This window comes from Grampus griseus (assembly GCF_964374135.1).
Source record: "Grampus griseus genome assembly, chromosome: 12".
Classification (NCBI taxonomy): Eukaryota; Metazoa; Chordata; class Mammalia; order Artiodactyla; family Delphinidae; genus Grampus; species Grampus griseus.
In genome coordinates, this window is record NC_139006.1 from 5,677,593 (window position 1) to 5,702,540 (window position 24,948).

At 58.8% G+C, this 24,948-nt stretch overlaps 1 protein-coding gene across 22 annotated transcripts in view; it reads left to right on the forward strand.

The window, feature by feature from the left end:
• The window catches only part of NCOR2 (nuclear receptor corepressor 2), a 222,235-nt gene that overhangs the window by 120,861 nt on the left and 76,426 nt on the right, over positions 1-24,948 (forward strand). For 12 of the 22 annotated variants that reach the window (XM_082667559.1, XM_082667540.1, XM_082667545.1 and 9 more), the window contains 5 exons: positions 4,374-4,546; positions 5,615-5,708; positions 8,427-8,605; positions 12,045-12,099; positions 14,555-14,652. In XM_082667559.1, coding sequence (XP_082523685.1) covers positions 4,374-4,546; positions 5,615-5,708; positions 8,427-8,605; positions 12,045-12,099; positions 14,555-14,652 — 599 coding nt within the window. Of the gene's footprint in view, positions 1-4,373; positions 4,547-5,614; positions 5,709-8,426; positions 8,606-12,044; positions 12,100-14,554; positions 14,654-24,948 lie in introns of all 22 variants that reach the window. The other 10 variants (XM_082667549.1, XM_082667548.1, XM_082667555.1 and 7 more) reach the window with 3 other exon arrangements.

Here is a 24,948-nt window from a genome sequence, read left to right on the forward strand (position 1 = left end):
AGAGGTTCCTGGGACCCACGCTGCCCTACGCTCCTGCTCTGCCCAGAGAGCTGAGGCTCTTGCCCCAGAGGGGCGCCCAACCCCAGCAGGAGCCTCCACTAGGCCTGCCCTGCTCTCCCCTGGGAAGCTGAGCTTGCCCTCCCCGCGCCCCCTGAAGCCGCTGAGGTGCGCAGATTCAAACCCTACCCACCATACCCTCTGTGAGTGATCTTGGGACAGCCGTCTTGCCCTAAGCCTCACTTTTCCTCATCTGTGAAATGGGGTCATGGTGGGGCTGCAGGAAGGGTTAGCGCAGTGCCTGGCGGGGGGAGTGTGTGTGACTGATGGCCTGGCAGGATGGGCTAGTCAGGGGCTGAGCTCGGCCTGGACGGTGGGTGTATTCATTTCCTGGGGCCGCTGTAACAAGTGACCACAAACTAGGCGCCTTAAAACAACAGAAATGTATCCTCTCACTTCTGGCTCTAGAGGCCAGAAGTTCAAGATCAAGATGGGAGCCGGGCTGTGCTCCCTCCAGAGGTGCTAGGGGAAGCTCCTCCCTGCCTCTTGCAGCTCCTGGTGGCTCCAGGCCACATGACTCCCATCTCTGCCTACATCCTCAGCTGGCCTTTCCCCTCTCTTCTCTCACACGGACGCCTGTCACTGGATCTAGAGGTCACCCTAATCCAGGATGACCTCATCTCAAGATCCTTAATGGCATCTGAAAACACGTTTTTTCAAATAAGGTCACATTTGAAGATTCAAACCCCGAACCTGGGGGTTAGGATGCGGCACATCTTTTGGGGGCGGTGTCACCATTGAACCCACTACAGTGGGCACTGGCATATTTTCAGCATAGTCTGCCTTTTCTCTTTCTCCTGGCTTGTCCCCACTTTCCTTTTTTATCTATTTCTTTTTTAGAGACGGCTAAAGTTTTGCTCACTCCTCTCATATCCCTCACACCTCTTATTTTTCACTTCTGGGCTTTTTCCTGACCTGCCCCGGCATCCGTGACTTGCTTCTGAAGCCTGAGTTACAGGCAGCAGGACAGGGGCTGGGAGAGCTCGACCTCGTCACCATCACACATCGCTGAACACGCAGGACAGCCAGCAGGGGAGCATTCTCCAAGTCTGTGGTGCCTGGGCCGCTGAGCCCAGCAGAAGGCCTTTGCATGAGGCTGCAGGCTCCCTGGGGGTCTGGAGGACGCCAGGTCACCAGGTGACCACAGAGGCCAGTTCCCCTGGCCCGTCAGCTCCAACCACCTCCCTAACACTTCCCTCCTTGTGCTCTGTCCGTCGGCCTGAGGCTTTCTTCCTCAGTTTTGGGGGTACCTCCTGGTCACCCCATCTCTCATTGTTTCCCTGAGTGTAGAGCTCCATCCTGACACACCTGGCGGGGTAGGAGGGGTTCAAATCCTGGCCCTGCTCGGTGACCGGGGCAAATCATTTAATTCCTGGTCTCAGGTTCCTGTTCTGTTTGGTGGGGATTATAGTAACACGCACCTCATCAGGCCACTGAGTGAAAGGCTGCAAGCAGTGTGCTCACAGCAATGCCCGGACTGCAGTGGGTGCTCAGAACCGTCAGCTGCAAGCTGACCCTAAAATTCATGGGGACCCCAAATAGACAAAACAATCTTGAAAAAGAACAACCAGGTTGGAAGAGTCACTTGCTGATTTCAAAACATCTCACAAAGCTACAATAATCAAAACAGCATGGTTCTAGCCTAAGGACAGACATGGAGACCAATGGAACAGAATAGAGAGGCCAGAAACAGGCCCTCACATCGGTGGATGCTGGATTTTTGACAGGTGGCCATGTCCAGTCAATGAGACAGGACCGTCTCTTTCAACAAATGGTGCTGGGACAATAGGACTGCCACACTCACAGGAATGGAGTTGGATCCCACCTCACAGAATTAACACAAACAGTAACTCAAAATGAATCAAAGACGTAAATGCAAGAGCTAAAGCTGTACAACTCCTAAAAGAAAACCCATAGGGGTGAATCTTCACGACCTTGGATTGGGCAGCGGATCTTGGGTTTGACACCAAAAGCATGAGCAGCAAAAGGAAAAATAGACGTACTGGACTTTATCAGAACAACCATCAGGATCCTGACCTCCCGTCCCTAATTGTGTGATCCCGGGCTGACGGCCCTGAGCTCTGAGCTCCTGCCTCTACAGAGGGGATGGCGGTCATGGCCTTTTGTTGTTTGGGAGAGTCAGTCGCGGGAAGGACTCAGCTCTGTGCCTGGCATGTGACACAGTGGCGCTTAGCTAGTGTCAGCGGCGATGCTGATGGTGACGATGACGATGGTGATGCTGACGGTGATGATGGGGCTACGAAGAAGAATTCCCGCTGAGGGGGACCTGTTTCCGTAACACACACAGACTGTGCTCGCAGGGGCCATCCTCCTTCTCCTCTGCAGATTCTTCCTCCTGGCACCCGGCGGACTAGCTCAGCAGCGCTTCAGCCTCTGAGGCGTGAGTGTGACTGTGAGAATGTGTGTATGTGAGTTTATGAGTGAGGGTGTGGGTGTGAGTGTGTATTGTAAGTGTGAGAATGTAAGTGTATGTATTTGTCCACGCGAGTGCATGTATGTGTAAGGGAGTGTGCATGTGTTATGTGTGAGTGTGTGCATGTGTGTATGTGAGTGTGTGACCTGCTTTCTTCCCTGGCCAGCAGGGCCGCTATGTGGACACCCCCTGGCAGGGTCATTGCTGCCCCAGGGAAGGGCCGCAGCCACTGCTGTGTTCTGTCCCGAGGCGCCCTGTGCCCTCGGCCCTCAGTGGACGGACAGCACCTCCAGTGCACAGGCCACAGCAGGTGGCACTGTGGTTAGACGTGGAGGGGGACTTCCTCATCCTGGACAGTCCTCAGGAGCTGCTCACATCTTTGCGTGTGGTGCTCGGGGCTGGGCAGTGTGGCTGCGGGTGCCTGCACGGCTGTTCCTGTCCCTTGCTCCACGAGGGCCCCAGGCAGGGCTGGGGCGTCTTGCTGGCCGCCCTGCTCGCCCCTCCACTGGGCAGCTGGTTGGTGGCCCTGCGGGTTTCTTGCCTATCTTCACGGGTAACTGCATTCTTTTCCTCTGCTGGTTTTTGGTGAACATGTTCTCGCCTTTTCCCCTTCTGACATATTTTCTCACTCTCACCCATCAGATTGAGGCCTCTCTGGCAGGGCTGAGAGCGTGGGGAGGGTCCCCTGCTCTGATGGTGGGCTGGGCTGGGTTTCCTTCATGCCCGTTCTCACCCTCAGGGGTGCTGTTCTCGGCACCTTGCCACGAACATGTGTGGCTATTGTCTCTACTGGAACTTGACCTCCCAAGGGTTCTTGGGGCAGCCCACATACCTGGGGAACCCCCGGGAGCTGGAGGTCAAGTTCTGCTCCTCAAAGCTGGCCTGACGGCCACTTGGGGACCATCACGCCGCTGGGTTTGTTGAGGACCAAGGTCACAAGCTGCCTTGGTCAGAAGCTGAAATTCAGGATGGGGAGGGGTGTCTGGGCACGAGGACCAGAGACGGGTTTTCTGATTATGCTGAAGTGTCGAGGAGGCACTCAAGCGGGACTCCCAGACCATGCCATCTGTCCACGGCAGCTGTTAGAGACGGGGAGATCGGGTCTCACGGACAGCCAGATGCTCCCTGCCTGCTTGAGGTCCGGGTCACCTTGGAGACTCGGAAGCCAGGCAGCTACACTCTGGGCCGGGCCGGGGTCTTTTCTCTAAGGAAGGACATACAGCAGGAAGCACTGTGGTTAGACTTGGAGAGGGACTTCCTTGTCTTGGATGGCGGCAGCTTGAGTCTTCACACCCAGTCCTTGGGTGTGGGGAGCATGGCTGGCCTGAGCCCGGGGGATGAGGAGCTATTCAGAAAGAGAATGTTTTCCATGCGGCTGTCCCGGGCCTGATGGACACCCCAGAGCTGCCCCGTCCGACGCAACTGACAATGAGTGAAATGGTCTGTGTGCACTGCCCACTATGGGTGGTAGCCCTGGCCTCACATGGCTACTAGCATTAGAAATGTGGCATAGGGACCAGAGACCTGAATTTAAATGTTACTTAATTTTACCTGATTTAAACTCCACAGCCACATGTGGCTGGAAGCACGAGGCCTTTCTGGAGGGAGGCCGGCAGGGGGTGGCCCACTCCCCAGGGAGCGAGGCGGCCGGGTCCTTAGGGCAGCCTGTGGGTTTTCTTCAGGGGCCCGGGTTGGCCTGGGTCTGCTCAGGTCTCTGCGTGATCGCGTGTCTGCCCACGTGCCTGGGTCTGCCCACGTGCCCGCGTGTGATCGCGTGTCTGCCCACGTGTGCCCGGGCACACGGCGAGCGGGGAGCCGGGGAGGGGCTGGGTGTCGGATGCGGGAGGAACGGCTGCCGCAGGGCTCCCCCGCATGCCCCCAGGAGCAGAAGTTCTGCCAGCGCTATGACCAGCTCATGGAGGCCTGGGAGAAGAAGGTGGAGCGCATTGAGAACAACCCCCGGCGGCGGGCCAAGGAGAGCAAGGTGCGCGAGTACTACGAGAAGCAGTTCCCCGAGATCCGCAAGCAGCGGGAGCTGCAGGAGCGCATGCAGAGGTGAGCGGCGGGGGGCCGGGCCCACCCCTCCCCCCTGTCCTCCCCTCCCCCCTGTCCTCCCCTCCCCTTCCTCCCCTCCCCCTCCCCCTCCCTCCCCTCCCTCCCCTCCCCCTCCCCCTCCCCTCCCCTCCCCTCCCCCTCCCCTCCCCTCCCCCTCCCCCTCCCCCTCCCCCCTCCCCTCCCCCTCCCCCCTCCCCTCCCCCTCCCCCCTCCCTCCCTCCTTTCCTGCTTCCCACGGCCTGGGTCAGCTCGAGGCACTGTTCACAGAGGCGCCCTGGCAGGCGTGAAACAGAAAGCACAGCAGCGTCTCAAACGGGCAGCCCAGGGGCCGCATCAAGCCCTTGGATGTGTCCCTTGGTGCCTGCCCAGCCTTAATACTTAATGGAAAGAAGCTTAAATCCATTTTGGTGGAGTGAGTTCTCCTTCCGGTGTGCCACAGGCTGGTACCCTCCCAGCTTCGTTCATTTATGCGGCCCCTGAAGGCAGCTGAGTTTGAGATCCCTGGTGTGGATCACAGGAGAAGGATGCTGGTCTCACGTGGTGGCCGTCAGGATGGGGTGGGATCCTGCGTAGGAGTGCCCAGCGCAGAGTAGGTGCTCGGTGACATGCGGCCGTGACATCTGTTGTCACACAGATAAGGTGGTGGGCCACGAGCAGGGATGCTGGATTTCACTCTTTACTGGACACTCACGGTGCGTATCTCACCGAATGCCTCCTCCAGTCCTGGGAGCCACGTGCCACCTTATCCCCGTGGTACAGGGGAGACATTGAGGGACAGGTCCGAAGAGGCAGAGCTGGGCTTTGTCTGTGGGTCTGTGTGGCTGGCCTTTTGGTGGGCATCTTAGGAGAGAAAAAGGGTTCTGGCATTTCTGGGTGAGTCTGGGGGCTCCATGCCCTCCCCTGGACCCCTGGGCTCGGGGCTGTCTCTGTGGGTGTGAGGCCTGGCCCCTCCTCACTGCCCACACGCCGCCTCTGGGGAACCTGTGGGCTCGGGTCTGTGCCGCTGTGCCGGCCGCGTGTCCCTAGCTGCCGAGGGGTCGATCCTGAGCGTGTCCCTTTGGTCTCCAGCAGGGTGGGCCAGCGGGGCAGCGGACTCTCCATGTCAGCCGCCCGCAGCGAGCACGAGGTGTCCGAGATCATCGACGGCCTCTCGGAGCAGGAGGTAAGTCCACGGCCTTGACCCTGACCTCGGCTCCACCCGCTGTGCCCCCTGCGCGTGGAGAAGCTCCCAGCGGGAAGCAGAATTCACCTGGATGCTTGAAATCAAGGGGCTTGTTACTGAAGTGTGGGCAGAGGCAAGGTGGGACAGTGGGGCACCAGGGGAGTAGACATTGCCCATCCCCAGCCTGAAGGACAAGCAGGGAGAGGGGCCTTCCTGGGGCTGTGGAGGAGAGGAGGCCCCCTGGTAGGACAGGGCCAGGAAGGGCCCCATCCATGATGCCACGGCGGGGAGGAAACAGGAGATAAGTACCCCGCCTCTCACTCCCCAGCCCCGCCCCCGTCTACTTTCAGTGCTTCCCATTGGTTGGGCCTGACCAGAAGCCAGAGGGCACGAGGGCCTGAGAGCTGTGGTTTCTAGGTCAGCCTCCCCGTGCCCAGAACTGGGGGCAGAGGGGGATTCCCATCTCACCAGCTGTTCGCCAAGCCAGGGACCTTCTGTCAGGAGTTCCCAGATGACCTTGTATCAGCCAGGTGACCCTGGCTGTGGTCACCAGAGCCCAGAGGTGACCAGGAAGCAGAAAGAGGAGGCGTTTGCTTCTGGGGCAGGGCTGGTGCTGGCCTGTCCCCTCCCAAGTCTTGTCGGTCAAGCATCTAATGTGCCAGTCCCCCCGCCCCACCCCCCCATGTTCCCAACATCACAGTAGACAAGAAGCAGCGTCACAAGAGGAGGGGCCACATTCTTCCTCCCCGGGGCCTTGTGTCCAGGCAGAACTTTTGTCCAGATGGGAGGCACTGCGGCTCCAGCTCAGCGCAGTCATCTCTAGCTGCACGTGGCTATTTAAATGGAAATTAACACAAATGAAATAAAATTAAAAATTCCGTTCCTCTGTGGCACCAGTCGCATTTCAGTTGCTCAGAAGCCACATGTGGTTAGTGGCCCCATGTTGGACAGAGCAGGCAGTAAACACCTGCATCGTTGCAGAACATTCTATCGGGTGGCACTGCTTAGGCCACTGATTCTCACTTCGGACAGACTTAAGAGTCCTGGGGAGGGGGAGTCCGGCTTGAGTTGCAGTTCCCTAGGGCCCTGCCCCAGGAGTTCTGATTTAGCCAATCTGGGGCGGAGCTCAGGAATCTGCATTTTCACCAGGCTGTTCAGGTGAGTCTGATGCAGGTAGTTCAGACTCTCTGGCCGTTAAAAAAGAGCGTTCGTTTTAAAACTTCACGTGCTGTGTCCCCGTTTTGAACACGCTCCAGTCTGCAGAAAGCAGAGCTTGGAAAACCTTTGTCCTCACACCTGTGGGTTCGCTCGAGCTCCTGTCCCGCCGATGCTGTGGCCACGTACACGTCCCACAGGGGCACGTGGGAACAAGAGGAGGGCGGCCCTTTCCCGTGTGTTCCCTGCCTGATGCCGGCAGGGCGCCTGGCATCCCAGCTGGTTCAGTGTCCCCCTCCCACCCACCCCGGCCCCCATCCCGGAGGCCCACTTCCCCAGGTCCTGGCCGCACAAGAATGCAGCCGCCAGCGTCCCCAGGGATGCTGAGGGACCAGCTTTCGCGGGTGATGGTTGGAAAGGGAATTCAGGGCAGAAACTTCACCCCACCCAGCCCAGGCTGACCTGAGGTTCCCTGGGAGGGTGGGAAGGAGGGAACTGGGCGGGAACGATGCTCTCCATCTGGGGGGAGCTTGCGGTAGTCGGTTGGGGAGAGGCAGCAGAGCAGGGGTGAGGTTCCTGCCAGGAGAAACCCTGCCTGGGCTCTGCCAGTGCTGTGTATCTCGGGCAGCCGAGGAGATGGGGGAGGTGAAGGTGCTGGACAGCTGCTCGAGTGCCAGGGAGGGTCAGGCCTCTGTGGGGGTCCCGTCTCAGCCGAGGGTCAGGGCCCTGCCCCCGCTGCGCTTCCCTGCCCCTGTTGGGAATCCCCAGCACTGAATGGAGAGCCTGGATGTGGGAAGTTGGGCAGCGGAGCCTTTGAACCGGCTGACCTTGGCCGGGCTGGACCCTCGCCTGCCTCCGGAGATGGGTAATTAATCGCCAGTAATGGGCTGGCTGCAGAGATTTGGGGAAATGAGTCCAGCTGAGTGGCGGCTCAGAGCCTCTTAATAGCCATCCTGATGCATTAGGAGCGAGCCCGCCCGACTCCTGCTGAGCACGGGGCTGGGCAGGCTTGGTCCCCAGTGGGCACGCTTGAAGGAGCTGCATCCAGGACTGGGGGTGGGTGGCGGGCGAGGAAATGGTTCTGCAGCCTCACCGGGCCCCCCCCCAGAGCAAGGCAGCCCCCCACCCCCACCCCGCGTGCCCTCTGCAGCTGGAGGGCCAGGCCCCGTCTCCTGAGCTAGTCCGGCCCAGCTGGGCTGCACATCTTTCTTGCGGTATTTTATAGCACTTGCGTTTCCAAACGGAAGATTCATTGCTCCCCTCTTTCTGCAGATAAGGTGGCTGCTGCTCTCTGCATTTAATTTAACAGCCCTGCCCACCATAAACCTCTCTGGGGCCGCCTTTAAATTCTCCCTTCCCCTGCACGGGCTATTATTATTTTTTAACTCATCATCCGCTTTCTCTCTGGTTTTGCGTTTCTCCTGTCTTGCCCGGAATATCCCTACCCTCTGCTCTTCACCTGGGTCCCCGGTGCTGGCGCAAGCACCCCTCCCCCTCCCCACCCTGTCCCCGCTGTCTTGTGCTTTCCAACCGGAGCCCTCTGCCATCTCCATTTCCCTCCAGAACCTGGAGAAGCAGATGCGCCAGCTGGCCGTGATCCCACCGATGCTGTACGACGCCGACCAGCAGCGAATCAAGTTCATCAACATGAACGGGCTCATGGACGACCCCATGAAGGTGTACAAAGACCGCCAGGTCATGAACTTGTGGAGCGAGCAGGAGAAGGAGACCTTCCGGGAGAAGTGAGTCCCCGTCCCTGGGGGGCGGGCCTGGCCGGGCCACCCTCCCCTGTCCCGGGAAACCCGTCCTGTTGAGGCTTCTGTTGGCTTCCTAGGGCTGCCACGACACGTGACCACCAGCCGTGTGACTTTAAACAACAAGAATCTATCCTCACACAGTTCTGGGGGCTGGAAGTCCAAGATCAAGGTGTGGTGTGGGGTGGTTCCTTCTGAAGGCTCCAGGGGAGAGTCTGTCCCAGGTCTCGCACCTGGCTGGCACCTGCTGGTGGCCGGCGATCGTTGTCATCCCTCGGCCTGGAGATGGGTCTCACCGTCTCATTGTGTCTTCACGTGGTCTTGTTTCCTGTGTGTCTCTGTGTGTCTTCTCCTTTTCCTATAAATTCACCAGTCACATTGGATTCAGGGCCCACCCTACTCCAGCATGACCTCATCTTAACTAATTATATCCGCAAAGGACTCATTTCCAAATAAGGTCACCTTCTGAGGTGCTGGGAGGACATGATATTGGGGGGACACTATTCAAACCAGTACAAAGTGTCAAGGCAGTTTTATGTGAAATGGGGCAGTGTGTATCAGAAGAACAAGGCAGGAGGACCTTCGAGGCCTTGGGCAGGGTTATGTGGCTGGCCGGTGACTTTTCGGTTTTCATTTTACTTGGAAAGCGGCTATTTGTGGAGCGCATCCTTCATCACAGACACTGGACAGATGTTTTCTGGGGTTTGTGCATTTGTCCCTCTTATCCCTCATAACAGCGTTACCAGGCCATCCCCATTACGCACATGAGGAAACAGAGGCTCAGAGAGGTTAAGACACTTAACAAAGGTCACACAGCTTGCAAATGGTGGAGGCAGGATTCAGACTCCCCCAGCTTCAGGGCAAGGGCTCAGCTGCAGTGGAGAGGCTTGTCGGGGGAGAGGGGGCTATGGGGCCAGGGAGCAGGGTGGGGGGTCTCGGAAAGCAGAGGCAGGAACTGGATGCTAAGAGGTGAAGCTTGGGGCTTCTTCTAAAATGAAAGAGTAGAATGACTGTTTTGGGGAGACGAGTGAGGAACCAGATGGAGAAAGTGCTCCTTTCCCCCACCAGACTCAAAATGTGTGTCCCAGGGAACCACATCCTGGGCACAGAGCGCCTCCTCAGGACCCAGGACCCCCATAAGGCAAGAGGGTGGGAGACTGAGGCAGAGGCCTCAGCGCTCAGCCAGGAGGGCGTGGGGGACTCAGCTGCAGGGCGTCCACATTCACCTCTGCCTCCCGAGAAGGCCTCAGATTTTCTTCAAAAGAGGTGTCCCACGTTCTCCAGCCACCCACCGCGGGGCCAGGCCGCAGGGGCTGGGGCTGTCGCTGCCCTTTGCAGAGCTGGGTGGCCCCAAAGTGCCAGACTGGGCTTCAGGGACGGGGATGGCTCTGGGTCGTGGGCAAGGCTGGGGTGCCTCAGCCAGGGCAGACACCAGGACTTGGAAATGCAGGAGGAGCGACTGAAGAGGGTCTTGTGTGGAAAGTTTTTGTTTGTTTGTTTAAATGGCTTTTGATTATGGAAATTCTAAAGCATACATAAAAACAGAGGGACGGTGTAATGCACCTTCGAGCGCCTAACACAGATGCGGCGACCTTCCACAGGAAATAGCGCTTTGGGGAGCAATTCCTCCCGTGTGTTTGGGGTTTACTGCTCAGAGACAGGAAACGCAGGTAGTTAGCGGCTCATTTCTAGGTCCTCACGGTCACAGACGTCAAATCAAGTCAGCCTGTGTCTGGTGTTGTACAATTTAAAAACCAGTGAAGTGACTGTAGGATGGTCATGGATGCTAAGAATTACCGTTGCTTTAGGTATTTAAATTCCCCTTGGTATGTTTGATATTTTATTTATTTATGCTTTCTTTAAAAAAAAAAAAGAGGTTTCTGGGAATGCTTTCTGTGTTTTGGCCTTTCTAGATTTTTCATGTTGCTGTTCCGACCTAAGGATTTCACACTGTTAGTCCAGTAGCTGCAGAATGGGGGCCCCAGGCTGGGCTGATGTCTGCTGAGACCCAGTTTGGCACCTTGAGTCTTTCAAGGTCCTGGGTGACCTCTCGTTTTCAGCGGAACTGATAGCACTCAGGGCCTCGGAGAATCACGTGCCGGTGGCGTAGAGTTCCATCACTTACTGTTTCTGTGACTTCGAGCAGCCACTTCCCCTCCCTGAGCCTCAGTCTCCACGTCTGTAAAATGGGTGTAGCCTCAGTGCCTCCTCGCTTAGCCGTCTGGAGGTACCCAGTGTCAGAGTAAACTCTCCGGAAACGTGGCAGAGGACCCAGGTGTAGGTTGGAGGGAGGTGGAACAGGTGACCTAAGAGATTCCCAAGTGTGCTTCTGGGTCTCCTGGGGCCCCATCTCTGCGTGGGGAAACCCCAAGGAAGGGATCTGTGGGGAAGGAAGTGTCACTGGGGCAGGGAGAGGGAGGAGAAGGGAAGACTGTCTGGAAAATCAGGGCGTTAGGCCGCCTCCAGCTTTGCGAGCTGCCCCAGGCAGGATCCCAGGCTGGGAAGCCTGCCTCTGACTCGCGGCTTCCTCTGGGAAAAGAGAAGAGGCCGCTCTGGCTTCTCCAGTGTCTGGTTGGGGAGCAGGGGAGGGACCCACTGGCCTCCTGCCCAGCCATCTGGAGGGCTGGGCAGGACCATCGCCAGCGCTGGCCCAGGCTCCCTCCGGCGGCGGCGGGGGGGTGGGGGGACCCCGGGGCCCCTGCGTCCCCAGCAGCCTCTCCTCTCCCCAGGGAGGCCGCGGGGCGGTGGCGCGTCTTGGGGACGGGCGGGCCGAGGCTCCACCCAGCATCCCCGGGGCCCCAGCAGCCGTGACCCACATCTCCGCCCCCGCTGTCCGCCTGCTCCTGTGGCCCTGACATTTCAGTCTGGCCCAGCTCTTTCCCAGTAATTCTCCCTGTTTCGCAGGAAGCCAGTTGGTGGGGTGCCAGCTCCCCGCCACCCCTCCAGCTCGGGTCCCTTCCTTCCGCCTCCTGGGCCGGCTTGCCTGCCTCCTGGCGGGCACTCGAAGCCTCTGCTCTCACCTCTCAGGGTCCTGCCCCGCGACCTCGCCCGTGGCGGCCCCGCGTGGGCCGGGCGAGGCCCAGCTTCCCAGGCCCAGCCAGAGACAGAAACAAAGGCAGAGTGTAAAAGGGGGGGAACCCCACCGAAGGGCTGCATGTCATGTCCTCATTTTTCCTGGAACCCGCCTCCAGCAGGACAAACAAATGTATTTTCAAAGGCGCTAAAACCAGTGACTCACTCCAAGGAACGCCCTCCCTTAGCCCTCCGTCCCGCCTGCCGCGGCCCTTCCCACACCCCCCTGGGCTTAATTGCTCCGAGCGGGGCGGTGCTGGGCCAGCGGAGATGGCAGGCGCCCGGGAGCTCGGCGGTCGCCCAGCTGGGCAGCCCTCCTCGGCCTGGTCTCAGGCCCGCCCTTCTCTCCCCGCAGATTCATGCAGCACCCCAAGAACTTCGGCCTGATCGCATCGTTCCTGGAGAGGAAGGTGAGTCTGCCCGCCGGCCCAGCGCCACCCGCCCCGCTCCCCTCTGGGGGCCACTCCTGGGGGCAGCCGCTTGGGCTGGGCCGCAGGACCCTCTCTCCCCACCCACGAGGCCTCTGCCTGCTGGCCCCGTGCTCTCCTTGCTGTGTCAGACCGCACTTCCCTCCTTCCTCCCTCCTGGGAGCAGCAACCGCAGGCCCCGCCCCCTTCTCCCGGGGCGGAGCTCCAGGCTGGGAAACCCCAGGAGAGCTGTGTGCACCAGCTCCTCAGCGTGGCAGCAAGCGTCCTGGCAGACTGGACATGGGTTCTGGAAGCCGTGCCATGCCTGGCGCCCTAATGAAGGCCTTATAGGCAAGAGCGGCGATCTTCCAGGGTGCTGGATGGAATGACCTTTCTAGGTTCCCCTGATGGTCACTGTGCGCTGACACCCCTGATGGGAAGCCAGGCGTGTGGCTGGCGTGGGGTTTATCCTCATCCCCCTTTCGTAGAGCTGAGGCTTGAGCTCCGCCTTGCCCCCACACCCAGCCTGGAGCGGTGCCTCTTTCTGCTCAGGCTCCCTGTTGGCAGGTGGACACAAAGCGTCCCAGGAAACGGTACAGCCCCCTTTTGTGTACCCACGAGGCTAGGCTGGGCAGCGGCCGCAGCGGCCGCAGGTAGGAGGGAGCCGGTCTGGGGGGCTGGACGTGGCCCTGTGTCAGAGTCGCCCGCTGGACCCCAGCATCATCAGGGCGGAGCCAGACAAGCTTCCTGAAAAGGTTTACTTTCTGGGGCTGCTGTTCCGGGTGTTCAAAGCAGCGTTTCGCCGAATCTCGTCTCTCAGACGGGGTGTCTGCCCACTCCCGGCTTTGCAAATACCATGCTACTGGAGGCCTCATGCTTCCTTGCTGCGGGAGGGCGGTCGGAACCGGATCCAGGCGGGTATTTTAAAGGGTAACAGTTGTTCTCAGCATCTGCCCTCAATGAGCCGATACCCATAGAAGGAGGGAGATGGGGCAGCGTGGGGAAGGGAAATCTCTCCCGGCCTGAAAAACCAGTGTGGAGAAGCGAGCTCTATAAATAGCCTCTCCTCTGAGTGCGCGACAGCTTCTTACTAGGGGTGTGGACAACCCGGGAGGCTCCAGGTCGGGTCTCCCCGGAGACAGAAGCAGGGGTTTCAGAAATTGGCAGTTGAGCAGAACTGTTTGAACGAGGGAATCAGAGGTCTCTACGCTGGAGAATAAACTTTACGGTGTCCTTTGGCTAAGAGGCAGCCCAAGCTGAGACTTAAATAGAGCTTCCAGAAGGGTCTGAAGCTGGGGCTGCCAGCTGTGCCTTTGGGGATTGGCGGTTCCTGGTGGTAAGTGAGGCCAGTGGCAGGGCGGGAGTTCGGTGGACTGGCCAGCCCGTGCCTGTCTGCTTAGGGCCAGCCCGTGGTCGCCCAGCACAGGAAGGCAGTCTCCTGAGTTGTTCGAGGGGAAGTCAGACACCCACATCCCCCAGTTTGCAGATATTGGCCTCTGATTCTAAAATGTTTTTCTTAACCATTTTGCGGGCCATGCTTGTGGTCCGGTTGAACTTGGGAGCAGCCTCTGTTCACAGTCCATTCTAGGAAGTGGATGAGGACGCAGGGGGTTTGAGGCCCAGCCGTCCTCTGCACCCAGCGGCCCTCACGATTGCCCCTCAGAGGCCAGTTCCGGGCTTGGCACCAGCACCGAGCATCACAGAAACATTTTACCTTATCTCAGTAACAGCTGCTGGCATTGGCGAGCTGTCACCTGGACTGGGCCCCGTGGCCGCAGGCGGCGGCATCGTCGTGTTCTGTCCTTCAGTTGCTCTCTGAGGACGGCGCCCTCTTACTGGCCCCGTTTGGACGAGGAGGTGGTGGGGTTCCAAGAGCGCCAGTCATTTGCTCAGCAAGTGGCGGTGCCAGGATTCAGACCCCGGTCCGCGGGGCAAAGACCGAAGCGGAGAGAAGACGTAAACGTCCCAAGAGACGAAGAGCTGCGAGGCGACATTAGGCTGGATGCACGAAGCTTGAAAGAGGTCACTCAGGCCCCTAAATGTTAGGGAGGAGCAAGCTAGGGTGAGCGAACGGACCCGAGCTGGGGAGCCGGAGGCGTTGTTCTCTGGGGCTGGCATGGCAGGTGACAGCTTCGTCCTTACGACTGCCAGTAGCACCAACCACAATGCGAAGAGGTTAACACCTCTGCAGGGTGTGTTCTGTGGTCCTAAGTCCTTTACACGTATGTGTGTTAACTTACTTGGTCTTCATGACAACCCTGTGAGATACGTGCTGTTAGTACCCCTACTACACAGGTGAGAAAACCGAGGCCCAGAGAGGTTAGGTAAGCTGGCCAGGGTCACCCAGCCAGTACCTGGAGGAGGTAGGATTGGAAGCCAGGCCTCTGGCTCCCGGCCTCCTGCTCTGACCACCTGCACTGCACACGCCTCAGAGTTCTTTTCTCTCTCCATCCTGCAGACGGTGGCTGAGTGTGTCCTCTATTACTACCTGACCAAGAAGAATGAGAACTACAAGAGCCTGGTGAGGCGCAGCTACCGGCGCCGCGGCAAGGGCCAGGTGAGGAGGGGGCGGGGCGGGCTCCCGGGCGGGCTCCCGGCATGCTCAGGGGCAGCGTGCGGTGACATCTCCTCGTGTTTCTCAGCAGCGGGTCCCTCAGTTTGGGCCCCTTCCCTGGCGGCTGGGAGACCCTCTCTGGGGGTGTTCCTCCTATCCCAGCAGCAGAGAAGGGACCTGGGAGAAATGGCCGCTTCCACCCTCAGCCTGGAAAATTCTAGAACTCCAGGCTTGGTGACCCACCATCCCTGTGGTGGATTAGGGTCGCCTTCCCAGAGCAAGGGCCGGGCTTTCAGGATGACTTGGGCTGGTCTACAAACTTAACATTTAAAATTTAGAAAGAATTTTTGGTGTTTTGTCGCAATGCATATGTGAAAGAAAAAAACAGCCAGTACTTTAGAGTGCCGTTTTTCAGACATCAGTGCTTCGGATATGACTGAAGGATGATTTAAGTTAGAGCAGGACTTGGCAAACTATGGCTCTCGGGCGAGTCCAGCCTGCCACCTGTTTTTGTGAATAAAGTTTTATTGGCACCCGGCCATGCCCATTCGTTGACATATTACTGTGGCAGCTTTTCTGTTACAACAGCAGAGTTGAGTAGTCCTGACAGAAGCTGCAAAGCCTGACATATTCACTATCTGGTCCTTTATAGAAAAAGTCTGCTGACCTCTGAGTTAGACGAAAAGGGAATTCGTTTAAAAAAAGATTCTGTAAATTATGTTAAAGATGAAGGGGGTCAGTGGCACACATTTTAAAGGGGGCTCGCGAGTGTTTTGGTGTCGGGGAGATGGAGGGGAGGGGAGGGATTTGTTTCACTTCCGGGCTGTTAAGAATCAGCCCAGAGCAGATGCTGGGGCTACGGGGGTGAGCGGGGGAGTGGGCTTGTGCTGCAGGCGGAGGGATGCGGGCCGGAAGCTGCAGAAGCTGTGGGCACTGCTGTTAGATGCCGGACTGGAGGGGGTTGGGGCAGGCCCTTCCCTGGGGCCTCTGGCGTGGGGGACCGGACAGGGGAAAGGGACGAAGGCCGGGATTAGCATGTGCTGGGAGGACAGGACACAGAGAGGTTCTCTTAGGTGGGTGATCCCTGTCATTGGCGTCTTCCAGCCCAGACCCCCACCCCTACCCCAGGGCCACCGTCTTCCCTTCCCAAGGCTGGAGAGAGCCGGACCCTGAGGGCATCAAGTCCAACCATCACCTGTGGGGTCCCAGTGTCCCCTATGAAACCGTCACTCTGTGATCAAGCCCCATAGCCTACGATGGGTTGGTCCACGCAGCTTCCTAGCCTGCATCCCGTGTCTCCTTTCTTGCTTTCTGGGAACTGTGCTTCAGGAGTACCGACCCACTTTTCTGTTGGCTAAGCCACATATAATCAGGGAAGCAAGTCTGCTGACGGGAGAGTCAACCCCTCACTGCATTCTGCACGTCAGGCTAAGATGATTGAGACTGAGCATTGGTTGTCGTTGGCCTGGATCGTTGAAGGGTGGCTGTGTTTGGTTTGTGGATAGGGTTTTCCTCTAGTTTTGTGCAGCCACCGTTGGCCAGCCTGCTCGCCCGTCTAACAGATGTGTAAAACCGAGGCCTACTGGCTTGGCGCTATTCAGTTGTAAAGACCGAGCTGGGGCGTGTTAGAAATTGAAGCGCATTTAGGAATTCGTCTAGACCGAGATGCAGAAACTCAAATAAATGCCGGGGCAGGGAGCATAAATGTGCCGGCATAAGAGGCAGTGAGGAGGGCGTGGCGTGGACTGTGGCAAAATAAAGGGGGAGATAAAGGCCCTAGATTGATTTTAAAAACGTTGTCGGCTATTCGTTGAGCATCTCCTGTGTGCCAGTTCTCTTGCTCGTCTTCCCAGTGCCCCCCGACTCCCTGCCTTCGTGGGGGCCCTGTGGGTGGGCTCATGAGGGCCTTGCTGGTGGCTGGGCTGGGGGCTCTGGAGACAAAAGGGTTCTGAGTCAGATGGGGAGAGATTGGGCCATTCTCACCCTGTGCTGAGAGCCACGTTTGTGTGGAGGGAGGCAAAGACTGTGTGCTGACGTCATTTAGGGAGGGGCTATCTCCAGATGAGTCCTGGGGAGTGGGGGGCCGTTGGTGCCCCCTGCCCCTGGTCCTGGCTGCCATGCCTCCCACTTCACGGTGTTAATGCCTTGCTAGCTGACTCATCTGCCCGTTGGACATTTGTGTGCTGACGCGGGGGACTCTGTGCTCGTTGTCTGGACCAGGTGTACACGGGTGATTCCGAGTCAGCATGTCGGTGGTCTGCCTGAGGGGGTCCATCGAGTAAGGGACCCCAAAGATGAGGTTGAGGGACAGCCTCTTGGGAGGACGAGGACAGAGGTGAGGGTGTCCTGGGCAGAGGGAACAGCAGGTGGAAAAGCGCCAGGACACGAGAGAGTGCACAGTACCCTTAGAGTCCTAGGAGCAGGGGTCTCAATACCTTCCAGGGTCTTACATGAATGAAGGGATGGAGAATCCATAGGAGGCAATAGGGAGTGGTGAGGCCCGGGGCTAACTAGAGAGCTTGTGCCTCATATCAGCTCCAGCTGACTCTTGACTACCTGGCCCTGTATTACCAGATCTGATTTTTGATGATGAGCTGGAGATAGGGAATTATGTGAAATTGCCTGACTTTTAAATCTTAGGTCACGTAAGAACCAATAACAACAAAGCACCGGATAGGCTGGGCAACTCACATTTGCTCTCGAAATCTGTCCTCAGCCCTCAGTATAAGACCTCTGGGCTGGAGTATGGTAAGGCTGAGGGAAGAGGTAGGGAGAGGATTATGTGACTTGGGACAGAGTCCAGGGTCGGGGCCCTGGGGGCCCTGGAGTGTCTTATAGCAGAGGAGAAGCGTTGGCTTCGTATTCTCATCTGAGCTGTCCTGGGTTAGCTGTGGCGTCCTCAGTGCTGAGACGTGGGGCTTGTCTGGTGAGGTTTAACGGTCTGCTCAAGCTGGCATCTCAGGCTGGGGCTCCCAGGTTGGAGCAGGGATGCCTCTGCGCCCTGCCTCTTGCAGAAAGAGAGAAGAAGGCAGGGCACGAGGCCCCTGTCTCCTTGGGAGATGGGACATATCTTTGGGGCTCTGCCCTCCCTCTCATCGGCTGTGGCTGTGAAGAGGCGCCACGTGGCCCGGGCCCTGCCGGGGACGGAAATTAACGTGCAAACCCTGGAAGGACTCCTGTGCCAGGCAGATCCGCTGCCCTCACCACCGCCTGCCAGCCCTGTTCATAAGTATGGAATAAATGGGTCAACCCAAGTGTTGACTTTGTGGCCGTAACTCTTCCCTCTGCCCCGTGACAGCAAAGTAAACGGCAGACACACCAACCCCGCATCCCCTCTTGGTAATTCAAGGTGCGGTTGCTGCAGCGGGCCTGATGTGATAAAACCTGTGATCCTGCTGATGAATCTCCCAGGGAGACGGGTAGGGGTTCCCCAGCCTGGCACGGAGTGGGTGTGGGCGTATGTGCTTGGGCGCCTACACGTGGATGGACGGATGGGCACCGGCGGTGGCGGCCCCCCGTGGGCTGATACTGCAAGCAGATGGCGGTCGGGCGTCAGGCAGGCAGAGACCCTCTGCTCTGTGAAGCCAGAAGAGCCAGGTGGGAATGAGCCTGGAGAGCGATCCACCGTGGGGTGGGGAGCAGTCAGCCTCGGGGGCATAGCAGCCACCCAGGTGACAGCTCTGCTGTCCCATCCTTGTGTCCGATCCATCCTTGGCCCGCCTCTGGCAGCTCAGAACCCTGGGACAGGCTGTGATCCTCACGTGGTTCCCGTGGCTCCGGCCACACCGAGGCTGAGGATGGCCACGCGGCACCGCTCAGCTTGTCAGCCCGACAGATGCCCCTCGGATGGGCCCCTCCCGCTTCACTTCTCTAAGGTTGACCCCCACTCACCTCCACAGAGGCGTCGGATGCACGATGTTGTGTGGTCATCCAGCGGGCAATTATTGAGTGCCTACTGCATGCCAGGGCTGTAAAGCTTCTCCTTCAGAGCCGCACGAGGCCACCACGATCCTGCAGGAAGCTAGAGAGAGGGTGTCAGCTGAGCCCAGCTGTCTCGGCGTCTCACAGCCCGTCCCGATTAAGAGCCTCTGAGCTAGACGTGAGGTGGGACTTCCGAGGTGTCAGCGAGCGGGGCCCTTCTCCAGGCTGCCGCCTTGTAGAAGGTGCATTTCCTGAGTTGGCTGGACACGGCCCAGGGCCAGAGACAGAGGGGTACCCACCTGCCACCAGCACCCCTCCCCTGGTCATTCCCGCCATGGTGATGAGGGGAGGCTGTCTCGGGCTCGAGGCTCAAGCCCCCACGTCTGGGGAGGAGGGGAACCCACGGTGGGAAGTTTTTCTCCCCAGATCGTAGGCCTTCTACCTTCTCCCGATACCACCATCCACTCCAGATTGGCCGTGGCCAGTGTCCTTGGGCTGTGCCCTCCTGGGGTCCAGGGAGGGACGTGTCTCGGGCTGAGTTATGGACCCTGAGATGGAGCTGGCGTCCAGCTGAAGTTCTTGAACTTTCACCACGAGGATTTGTGGAAACACAGACTGCTGGGTGGCGCCCCTCAGTGGGGCTTGAGCATCTGCATTTCTAACAAGTGCCCTGGCAGTATTGCTGCTGGACCTCGGCCTTCGGGGTGTTTACTGGGGAGTCCCCTCCTGCCAAGGAAGGGGAGGGAAGGGAGCAGAGTGGCAGAAGGGGCAGTCGAGGCAGGGCACAGGCTCAGCGGCAGCCTGGACCAGCCCTGGGGGCGGTGCTCTGGCGCTGGAATGGCCCTTCCCAGGTGGGCAGAGGGGGCCATAGAGGCTGAGGGCGTTCGGAGCGGCGGAGGCCCCTTCTAGAAAGGGACCTGGCCAGTCCATCCTGGGGACGAATCCTGCATGTTTGCATATTTGCCAACTACACTCTACGGTGGTCCTGACCTGCCCCAATGCTTAAGCAGAGAGTGGGCCGCAAGATGTCACCTCGTGTGTTCAGGTGCCACACGCCCCGTCGCGGCCTCACCACACCCTGTGCTGAGCCCCTTGTTCGTCATTGCTGTGGTTGCCTTTCGAAAGCGTGGATGGTTAGGAAAGGGGATATAAAATTCCTGCATGAAAAGCATCGGCCGACTGATGTGTCTGGTCTCAGACCCGCGATGACCCGAGAGGGCAAGGCCACCCTGGCGTCCTCTGCGCTGCTGCCTGGCCCTGCCGTGGCTGGGACACGTGTTGGCCGTTTGGAGTGTCAGGATGCCCTTCTTGTTTAAGAGAGGATGCCACCCACTTTCCAGAAGCTTCCCCGTATTCTGACAGAGGGAGACGCAGGAATTCTAGCCCCCTCACGCCCACCCCCTGCCAGCCGTGCACACCTGGGCTTCGGCAGGAGGGCGCCGAGCCCTCACCTCCTGGACCCCAGCCCCCGAGATCCGGCTGTGAGTGGCTGGTGAGCGTGTGGGTGGTGCCCCAGCGTCCTCTCCTCGAGGTGAATCACCGGCCGAGCCGGGGGCCAGCTTGGAGCACCGGTGACGGCACAGCAGTTTATAGTTCATGATTCATGGATGCAGGGGCCACATTATCCCAGCTAATTGCAGCACTGGAACCCAGGAATGCTGCGGTCAGAAGTCGGCTTAACTATGCAAACTGTCGGGGAACCGAGGCTGTGAGGCCAGCGCGGCCCAGGCAGCACGGCCCAGCTCTGCAGCAGTGACCGGGGGCGGCCACGTGGCCCTCCTGGCGATGGGGGGGCCATGCTGCGGAGGGGGCTGTCCCCGAGGGTGAGTGCCCCTGCTTCCATCCCCCAGGGTGATGCGGCCGCAGAGGGGAGGGGGCCCAGCTGGGAGCTGCGCTGGTTGGGGTCTCCTCCTCGAGGCCACATGGGCTGTCTTCTCTTCCCACGGAGGTGGGCACGGGGACAGGGCGCCCAGCCTCCCACTCCTGGGGGGTCATGGGGGAAGTCCAGGGAGGTGGTGCCTGCTCCTCCCCCACCTCTGGCCTGCAGGCCCCCTTCCCACATCTCTCCTGCAGGCCCCCTTCCCCCCATCTCTCCTGCAGGCTCCCTTCCCCCATCTCTCCTGCAGGCCCCCTTCCCCCCATCCCTCCTGTCTCTGTCTGTGTCCCCCGCACCCACCCTCCTTCATCTTCCCTCCCCTCCCCCGCCCCCCCTCCCAGCTCCCTGCCGAGGGACAGGTGACCTTGTTCCCAGTTGCTCTGTACTCCAGAGACTCCCGCGCCTCAGGCAGCTTGCACAGGGGACAGCGTGACCGGAAGGCATTCCAGGCCAGGGCTGGCCAAGCACAGCCCCCGGGGGGAGGGGCAGCCACCGTGCAGTCAGTGCCGGTTCCCAGACCCTGGCCGCCCCCCTGGGCCGGTGAGATCTACGGAGGGAGCGCGTAGCAGACCCCAGACTGGGCTGAGCTTGTCCCTGCCTGCTGTGTGAGCGCGAGCGTGCTTGCCCCAAACCGCCACCCCGGCCGGGTGGGCCTCCAGCTTGGGGGTCAGTTGGACTTTCCCGGGCCGCCCAGGCCTGAGGGAGGCAGCCGCTTCCGCTCTGCTGGGGACGGGATTGTGTCCAGATTTAGGGCTCCAGCAAGCAGATGTCCCTGATTCCCTGCCCAGTTTTGTGCTAAGTGGGCAGGGACCTATGGGAGGCTCGTCTAGGCCCACAGTCTCCCAGACACATCCCGGGGGACGCAGTTCTCAGGAAGGCCAGGCCCCAGGGACCCAGCAAGCTGGGCTGCCGTTTTGGGAGACGAGAGACACGACCTTCTCATGGGCTGTGAGGCAGTGGCAGGGGAGACCCAGCTCCCCGTCGGCACCGTCTGAGGCGGACCACACCAAAGGGACAGGAGGACGTGGAAAATGTGAGTGTGAATCAGTCAGACCCCAGGAGGTGAGAGGCTGTGTGGGGCTGACAGACCTCCCATCCAAGCGTTTCAAGCTCGGCTAACAAGAATCAGGAAATAGTTACCAGAAGAGCAGCATTCGTGTGCCTGGGCCAGCTCCAGCCACAACAGGAGGGGGCCCCGGGGGAGGGCAGGCGGCGACCAAGTTCCGGTCTGTTTTGTCCTTCCATCACAACGTCACCATTCTAGGTGATGCCCCAGTGAACAGGACAGACGAGGTCCCCAGAGCTGTCACGTCCACGTGGGAGAGGGACAGTGCACAAGTAAATTAGCATGGTTCTTTCAGGTGGTAGCAACGGTTACAGACGGTAAGCTGGGGTCAGGAGGCGGTTGACAGGAGAGAGGGCAGCTTTTAGGGAGCAGACTCTGAAGGCTTCTCAGAGGAGGGATCCTTTGGGCTCCGACCTCAGCGATAAGAAGGCACTGGTCAGTCAGAGCTGGAGGGAGAGTCTCTCAGGCAGAGGACACAGTGAGTGCAAAGGCCCTGAGGCAGGAACAAGTGTGGCATCTTGCAGGAGGAGAAGGTGGGGATTAGGGAGGTGAGGTGGGCAGGGGGTAGATCGCCCAGCCTTGTGCCGTGGACCACTGATTTTATTCCAAGGAGCGGGACAGGATCGACTGACAGTAAAACAGAGCCTTAGCTGCCTCAAGCAGCCAGCTCCTTGCAGGCAGAACAGACGTCACGGGCGAGAGTGCTGAACGTTGCTCAGGTTCTGGGGACACGCCTGTGTGCGGTGGAGTGCTGGTGAGTGTCTAACAGCCAGCTTTCGGGGGGGCGAAGCCCCGACTGTAGCGCATGCCGATCACCATGGTGTAAATGCTCCCATCATGCTGATTCGCTGAACGTGGAATTGGGAAGGGGCCGTGCATAGCGCCTCGGGGGACGGGACCATATCCTCCTTCTGCCGTGTGGATGCAGTGGCATAGGAGAGCACAGATAACAGCCAAATGGAGTCAAGTAATTGGGAAGGGATGCATTTTGAGTACTTAACTACCATTGTTTTTATGATAATTTCTTTAATTGTAAGGTTGTGCATTTCCATTTTGAATAATGGCTGTTTTTAACAACTAACCTGTAAAATTCATGGAAACTGAAGTCTGCACTTGTGAGCTGGTATGCGCTGGCCCAACACACCTATATCTGTGTGTCTTATAAAGGCCGCCCTTCACGGGCCAAGGCGGCATCCCCTGCCTGCCTTTTCCTTCCAGGAAGACACGTGAACTGGATCAGAATGGTGGGGGCCGAATGTCAGGAAGGGGCTGCCAGCAACAGAAAACTCTTGTGTCTTGGTCCTGACCCCTGACCCCACTCCTCCCACCAACCTTGGGCTCCTGCGATCTCCCTTCCCCCACTGCCAAGAGATAGGGTGTCTCGAGGGCAGCCCCCTCCTGGATTTGCTCACTAGAGGCACTTGGCACGTAGTACATGCTCAGCAGAGTGTTTGTTGAATGAATGAGTGAGATTGTGCCGCAGTCGGTGTTGCTGGGTGTCGGGAAGGTCTCACCAGGCGTTTAGAGGACCCGTCCTCTGAGCACTAAACCTCACCGGCTCCTCCCTGGATGGTTGGTCCCACCTTTTCACTGGACTCTCTCCTCTCATTCTTGGAACCAATGGCCACCCCTTGACCCACTGCCGCATCGCCCTAAAACACGGCATGGAACACATCAATCCTGCCCACCCTCCACCTTCTGAAAAAAGCCCTCAGTGGCTGTCCACAGCTGTCAGGGCACCTCCCGTATTTCCGAGCACGGGCGTTAAAGCCAGTCCAGCTCTGTAGCCAAGTCCGCTATGTCATTCTGTAAGGACCGTGGGCGATTTCACGTCGGCATGCTTTTGCCTGAAGAAGTCCCCTCCCTGAAACGTCCCCTCTCACCCTTCTCCACCAAAAGCCTCTGGAGATTCAGCTCGGAGGCCTCCTACCTCGTCCCCGCTGGTCAGGACGCGTCACTGTCACACCTGCCATGTGCTGGGCCTTTTTAAAGCTTTCTCGTCCCTGCAGCCTCCATCGGTCCTGTCCTAGCTCCGAAAGGTTGGGGACTGTATTTTCTGTGAGCGTGCTTGTGGAGGGAATGAACAGTTTGGCTTAAACGGGGTGAAGAGGGGCCTGGGATTCCCCAGGGTGAGAGGCAGAGCACCTGCCTGTAGGATCTTGCTAGGAAATGCTGTGTGACCTTCGGCGGGTTAAGGTCTCTGTGTCTTTGTGCGCTCTTCTATAAAACAGAGACAGTGCCAGCATTGTTGGGAGGATTTTATTAACTGCAGGTATCACATGAGGAGGAGAAAGCCTCGTCACATGTTCGTGTGCTTCATCAGCATTTGTTGTTTGTATCCATATCATTTTCTGCACAGCTCCCAGCCAGTCTGGGGCTTCAGCACAGAGCACGCTCAGTCTGTCCAGCACTCAGCGCTCCGGAAGTAGGGGTCCCTCGGGGATTTGAACTGATGGCTCTGGCTAACCATAGATCCGGGCAGGTTTTCCTCAGAGCTGTGCTGTGGTTTGGGAGGGACGTTCACGACCAAGCACTGGGCACGGAGCCCATTGTCGGCGTGACCGATGGCATGTCTGGAAAGCAAAGGTGAACCTCATCCTGCGCTCCGGAATCATTTGAGACGGTGGAGTCTGGCTTCTGGTTCTTCTCCCGTGTCCACAGGCATCCGCTGCTGCCCGTGGCAAGGGTCCTGGACGTGTTTTGTGAAACAGGGACCCCCGGAAGCCTTGCTCCTCACGCTGTCGTCCGGCAACCAACAGTATCTGGCGTCCCTGGGAACTACCTAGAAATAGAGGGTCTCGGGCCTGCCTCAGGCCCACGGAGTGGGAACCTGCATTTTCCCAGTATCCCCAGCTGGTTTGTGTGTGCATTTCAGTTTGGACAGTGCTAGCCGGTAGCAGAGGTGGGCACACTATGGCCTGCAGGCCGAATCCGGCCCTCCACCTGTGTTTGTAAATGGCTTTGTTGGCATGTAGCCATGCTCACTTGTTTACACTTTGGCTGTTTTCAAGCTACAAACGGCAGAGTCAGTTGTTGCAAAAGAGACTGATGGACCGATGGCCCTGAAGGGTCTACCATCTGGCTCTTACAGAAAGTTCTCTGGCTCCTTGTCTTATGCTCTGGTCGTCAAACCAGGCTGCCCATGGCAACAACCTGGGAACTAAACACGCTGATGCCGGCCTCTCACCCTGAGATTCTGATGCGACTGGTGTGGGTGGGTCCTGGGCGTCGGGACTTCCCAGAGCTCCTCAGGTGATCTGTGTGTGCAGTTGTGAGAACAGTGGCTTTAAATTGCCCATGAAACCCGGCAAGCGCCGTCCCGCAGTCCGCGATGGGCCTGAGATCAGCTGCGGAGACCTAGCGCGTGTGAATCGGCCCTGAGTTAGCCGTCGCTGTATCTGCTGTCCTCTGATGTCGAAGGCTTTCGGGGACAGA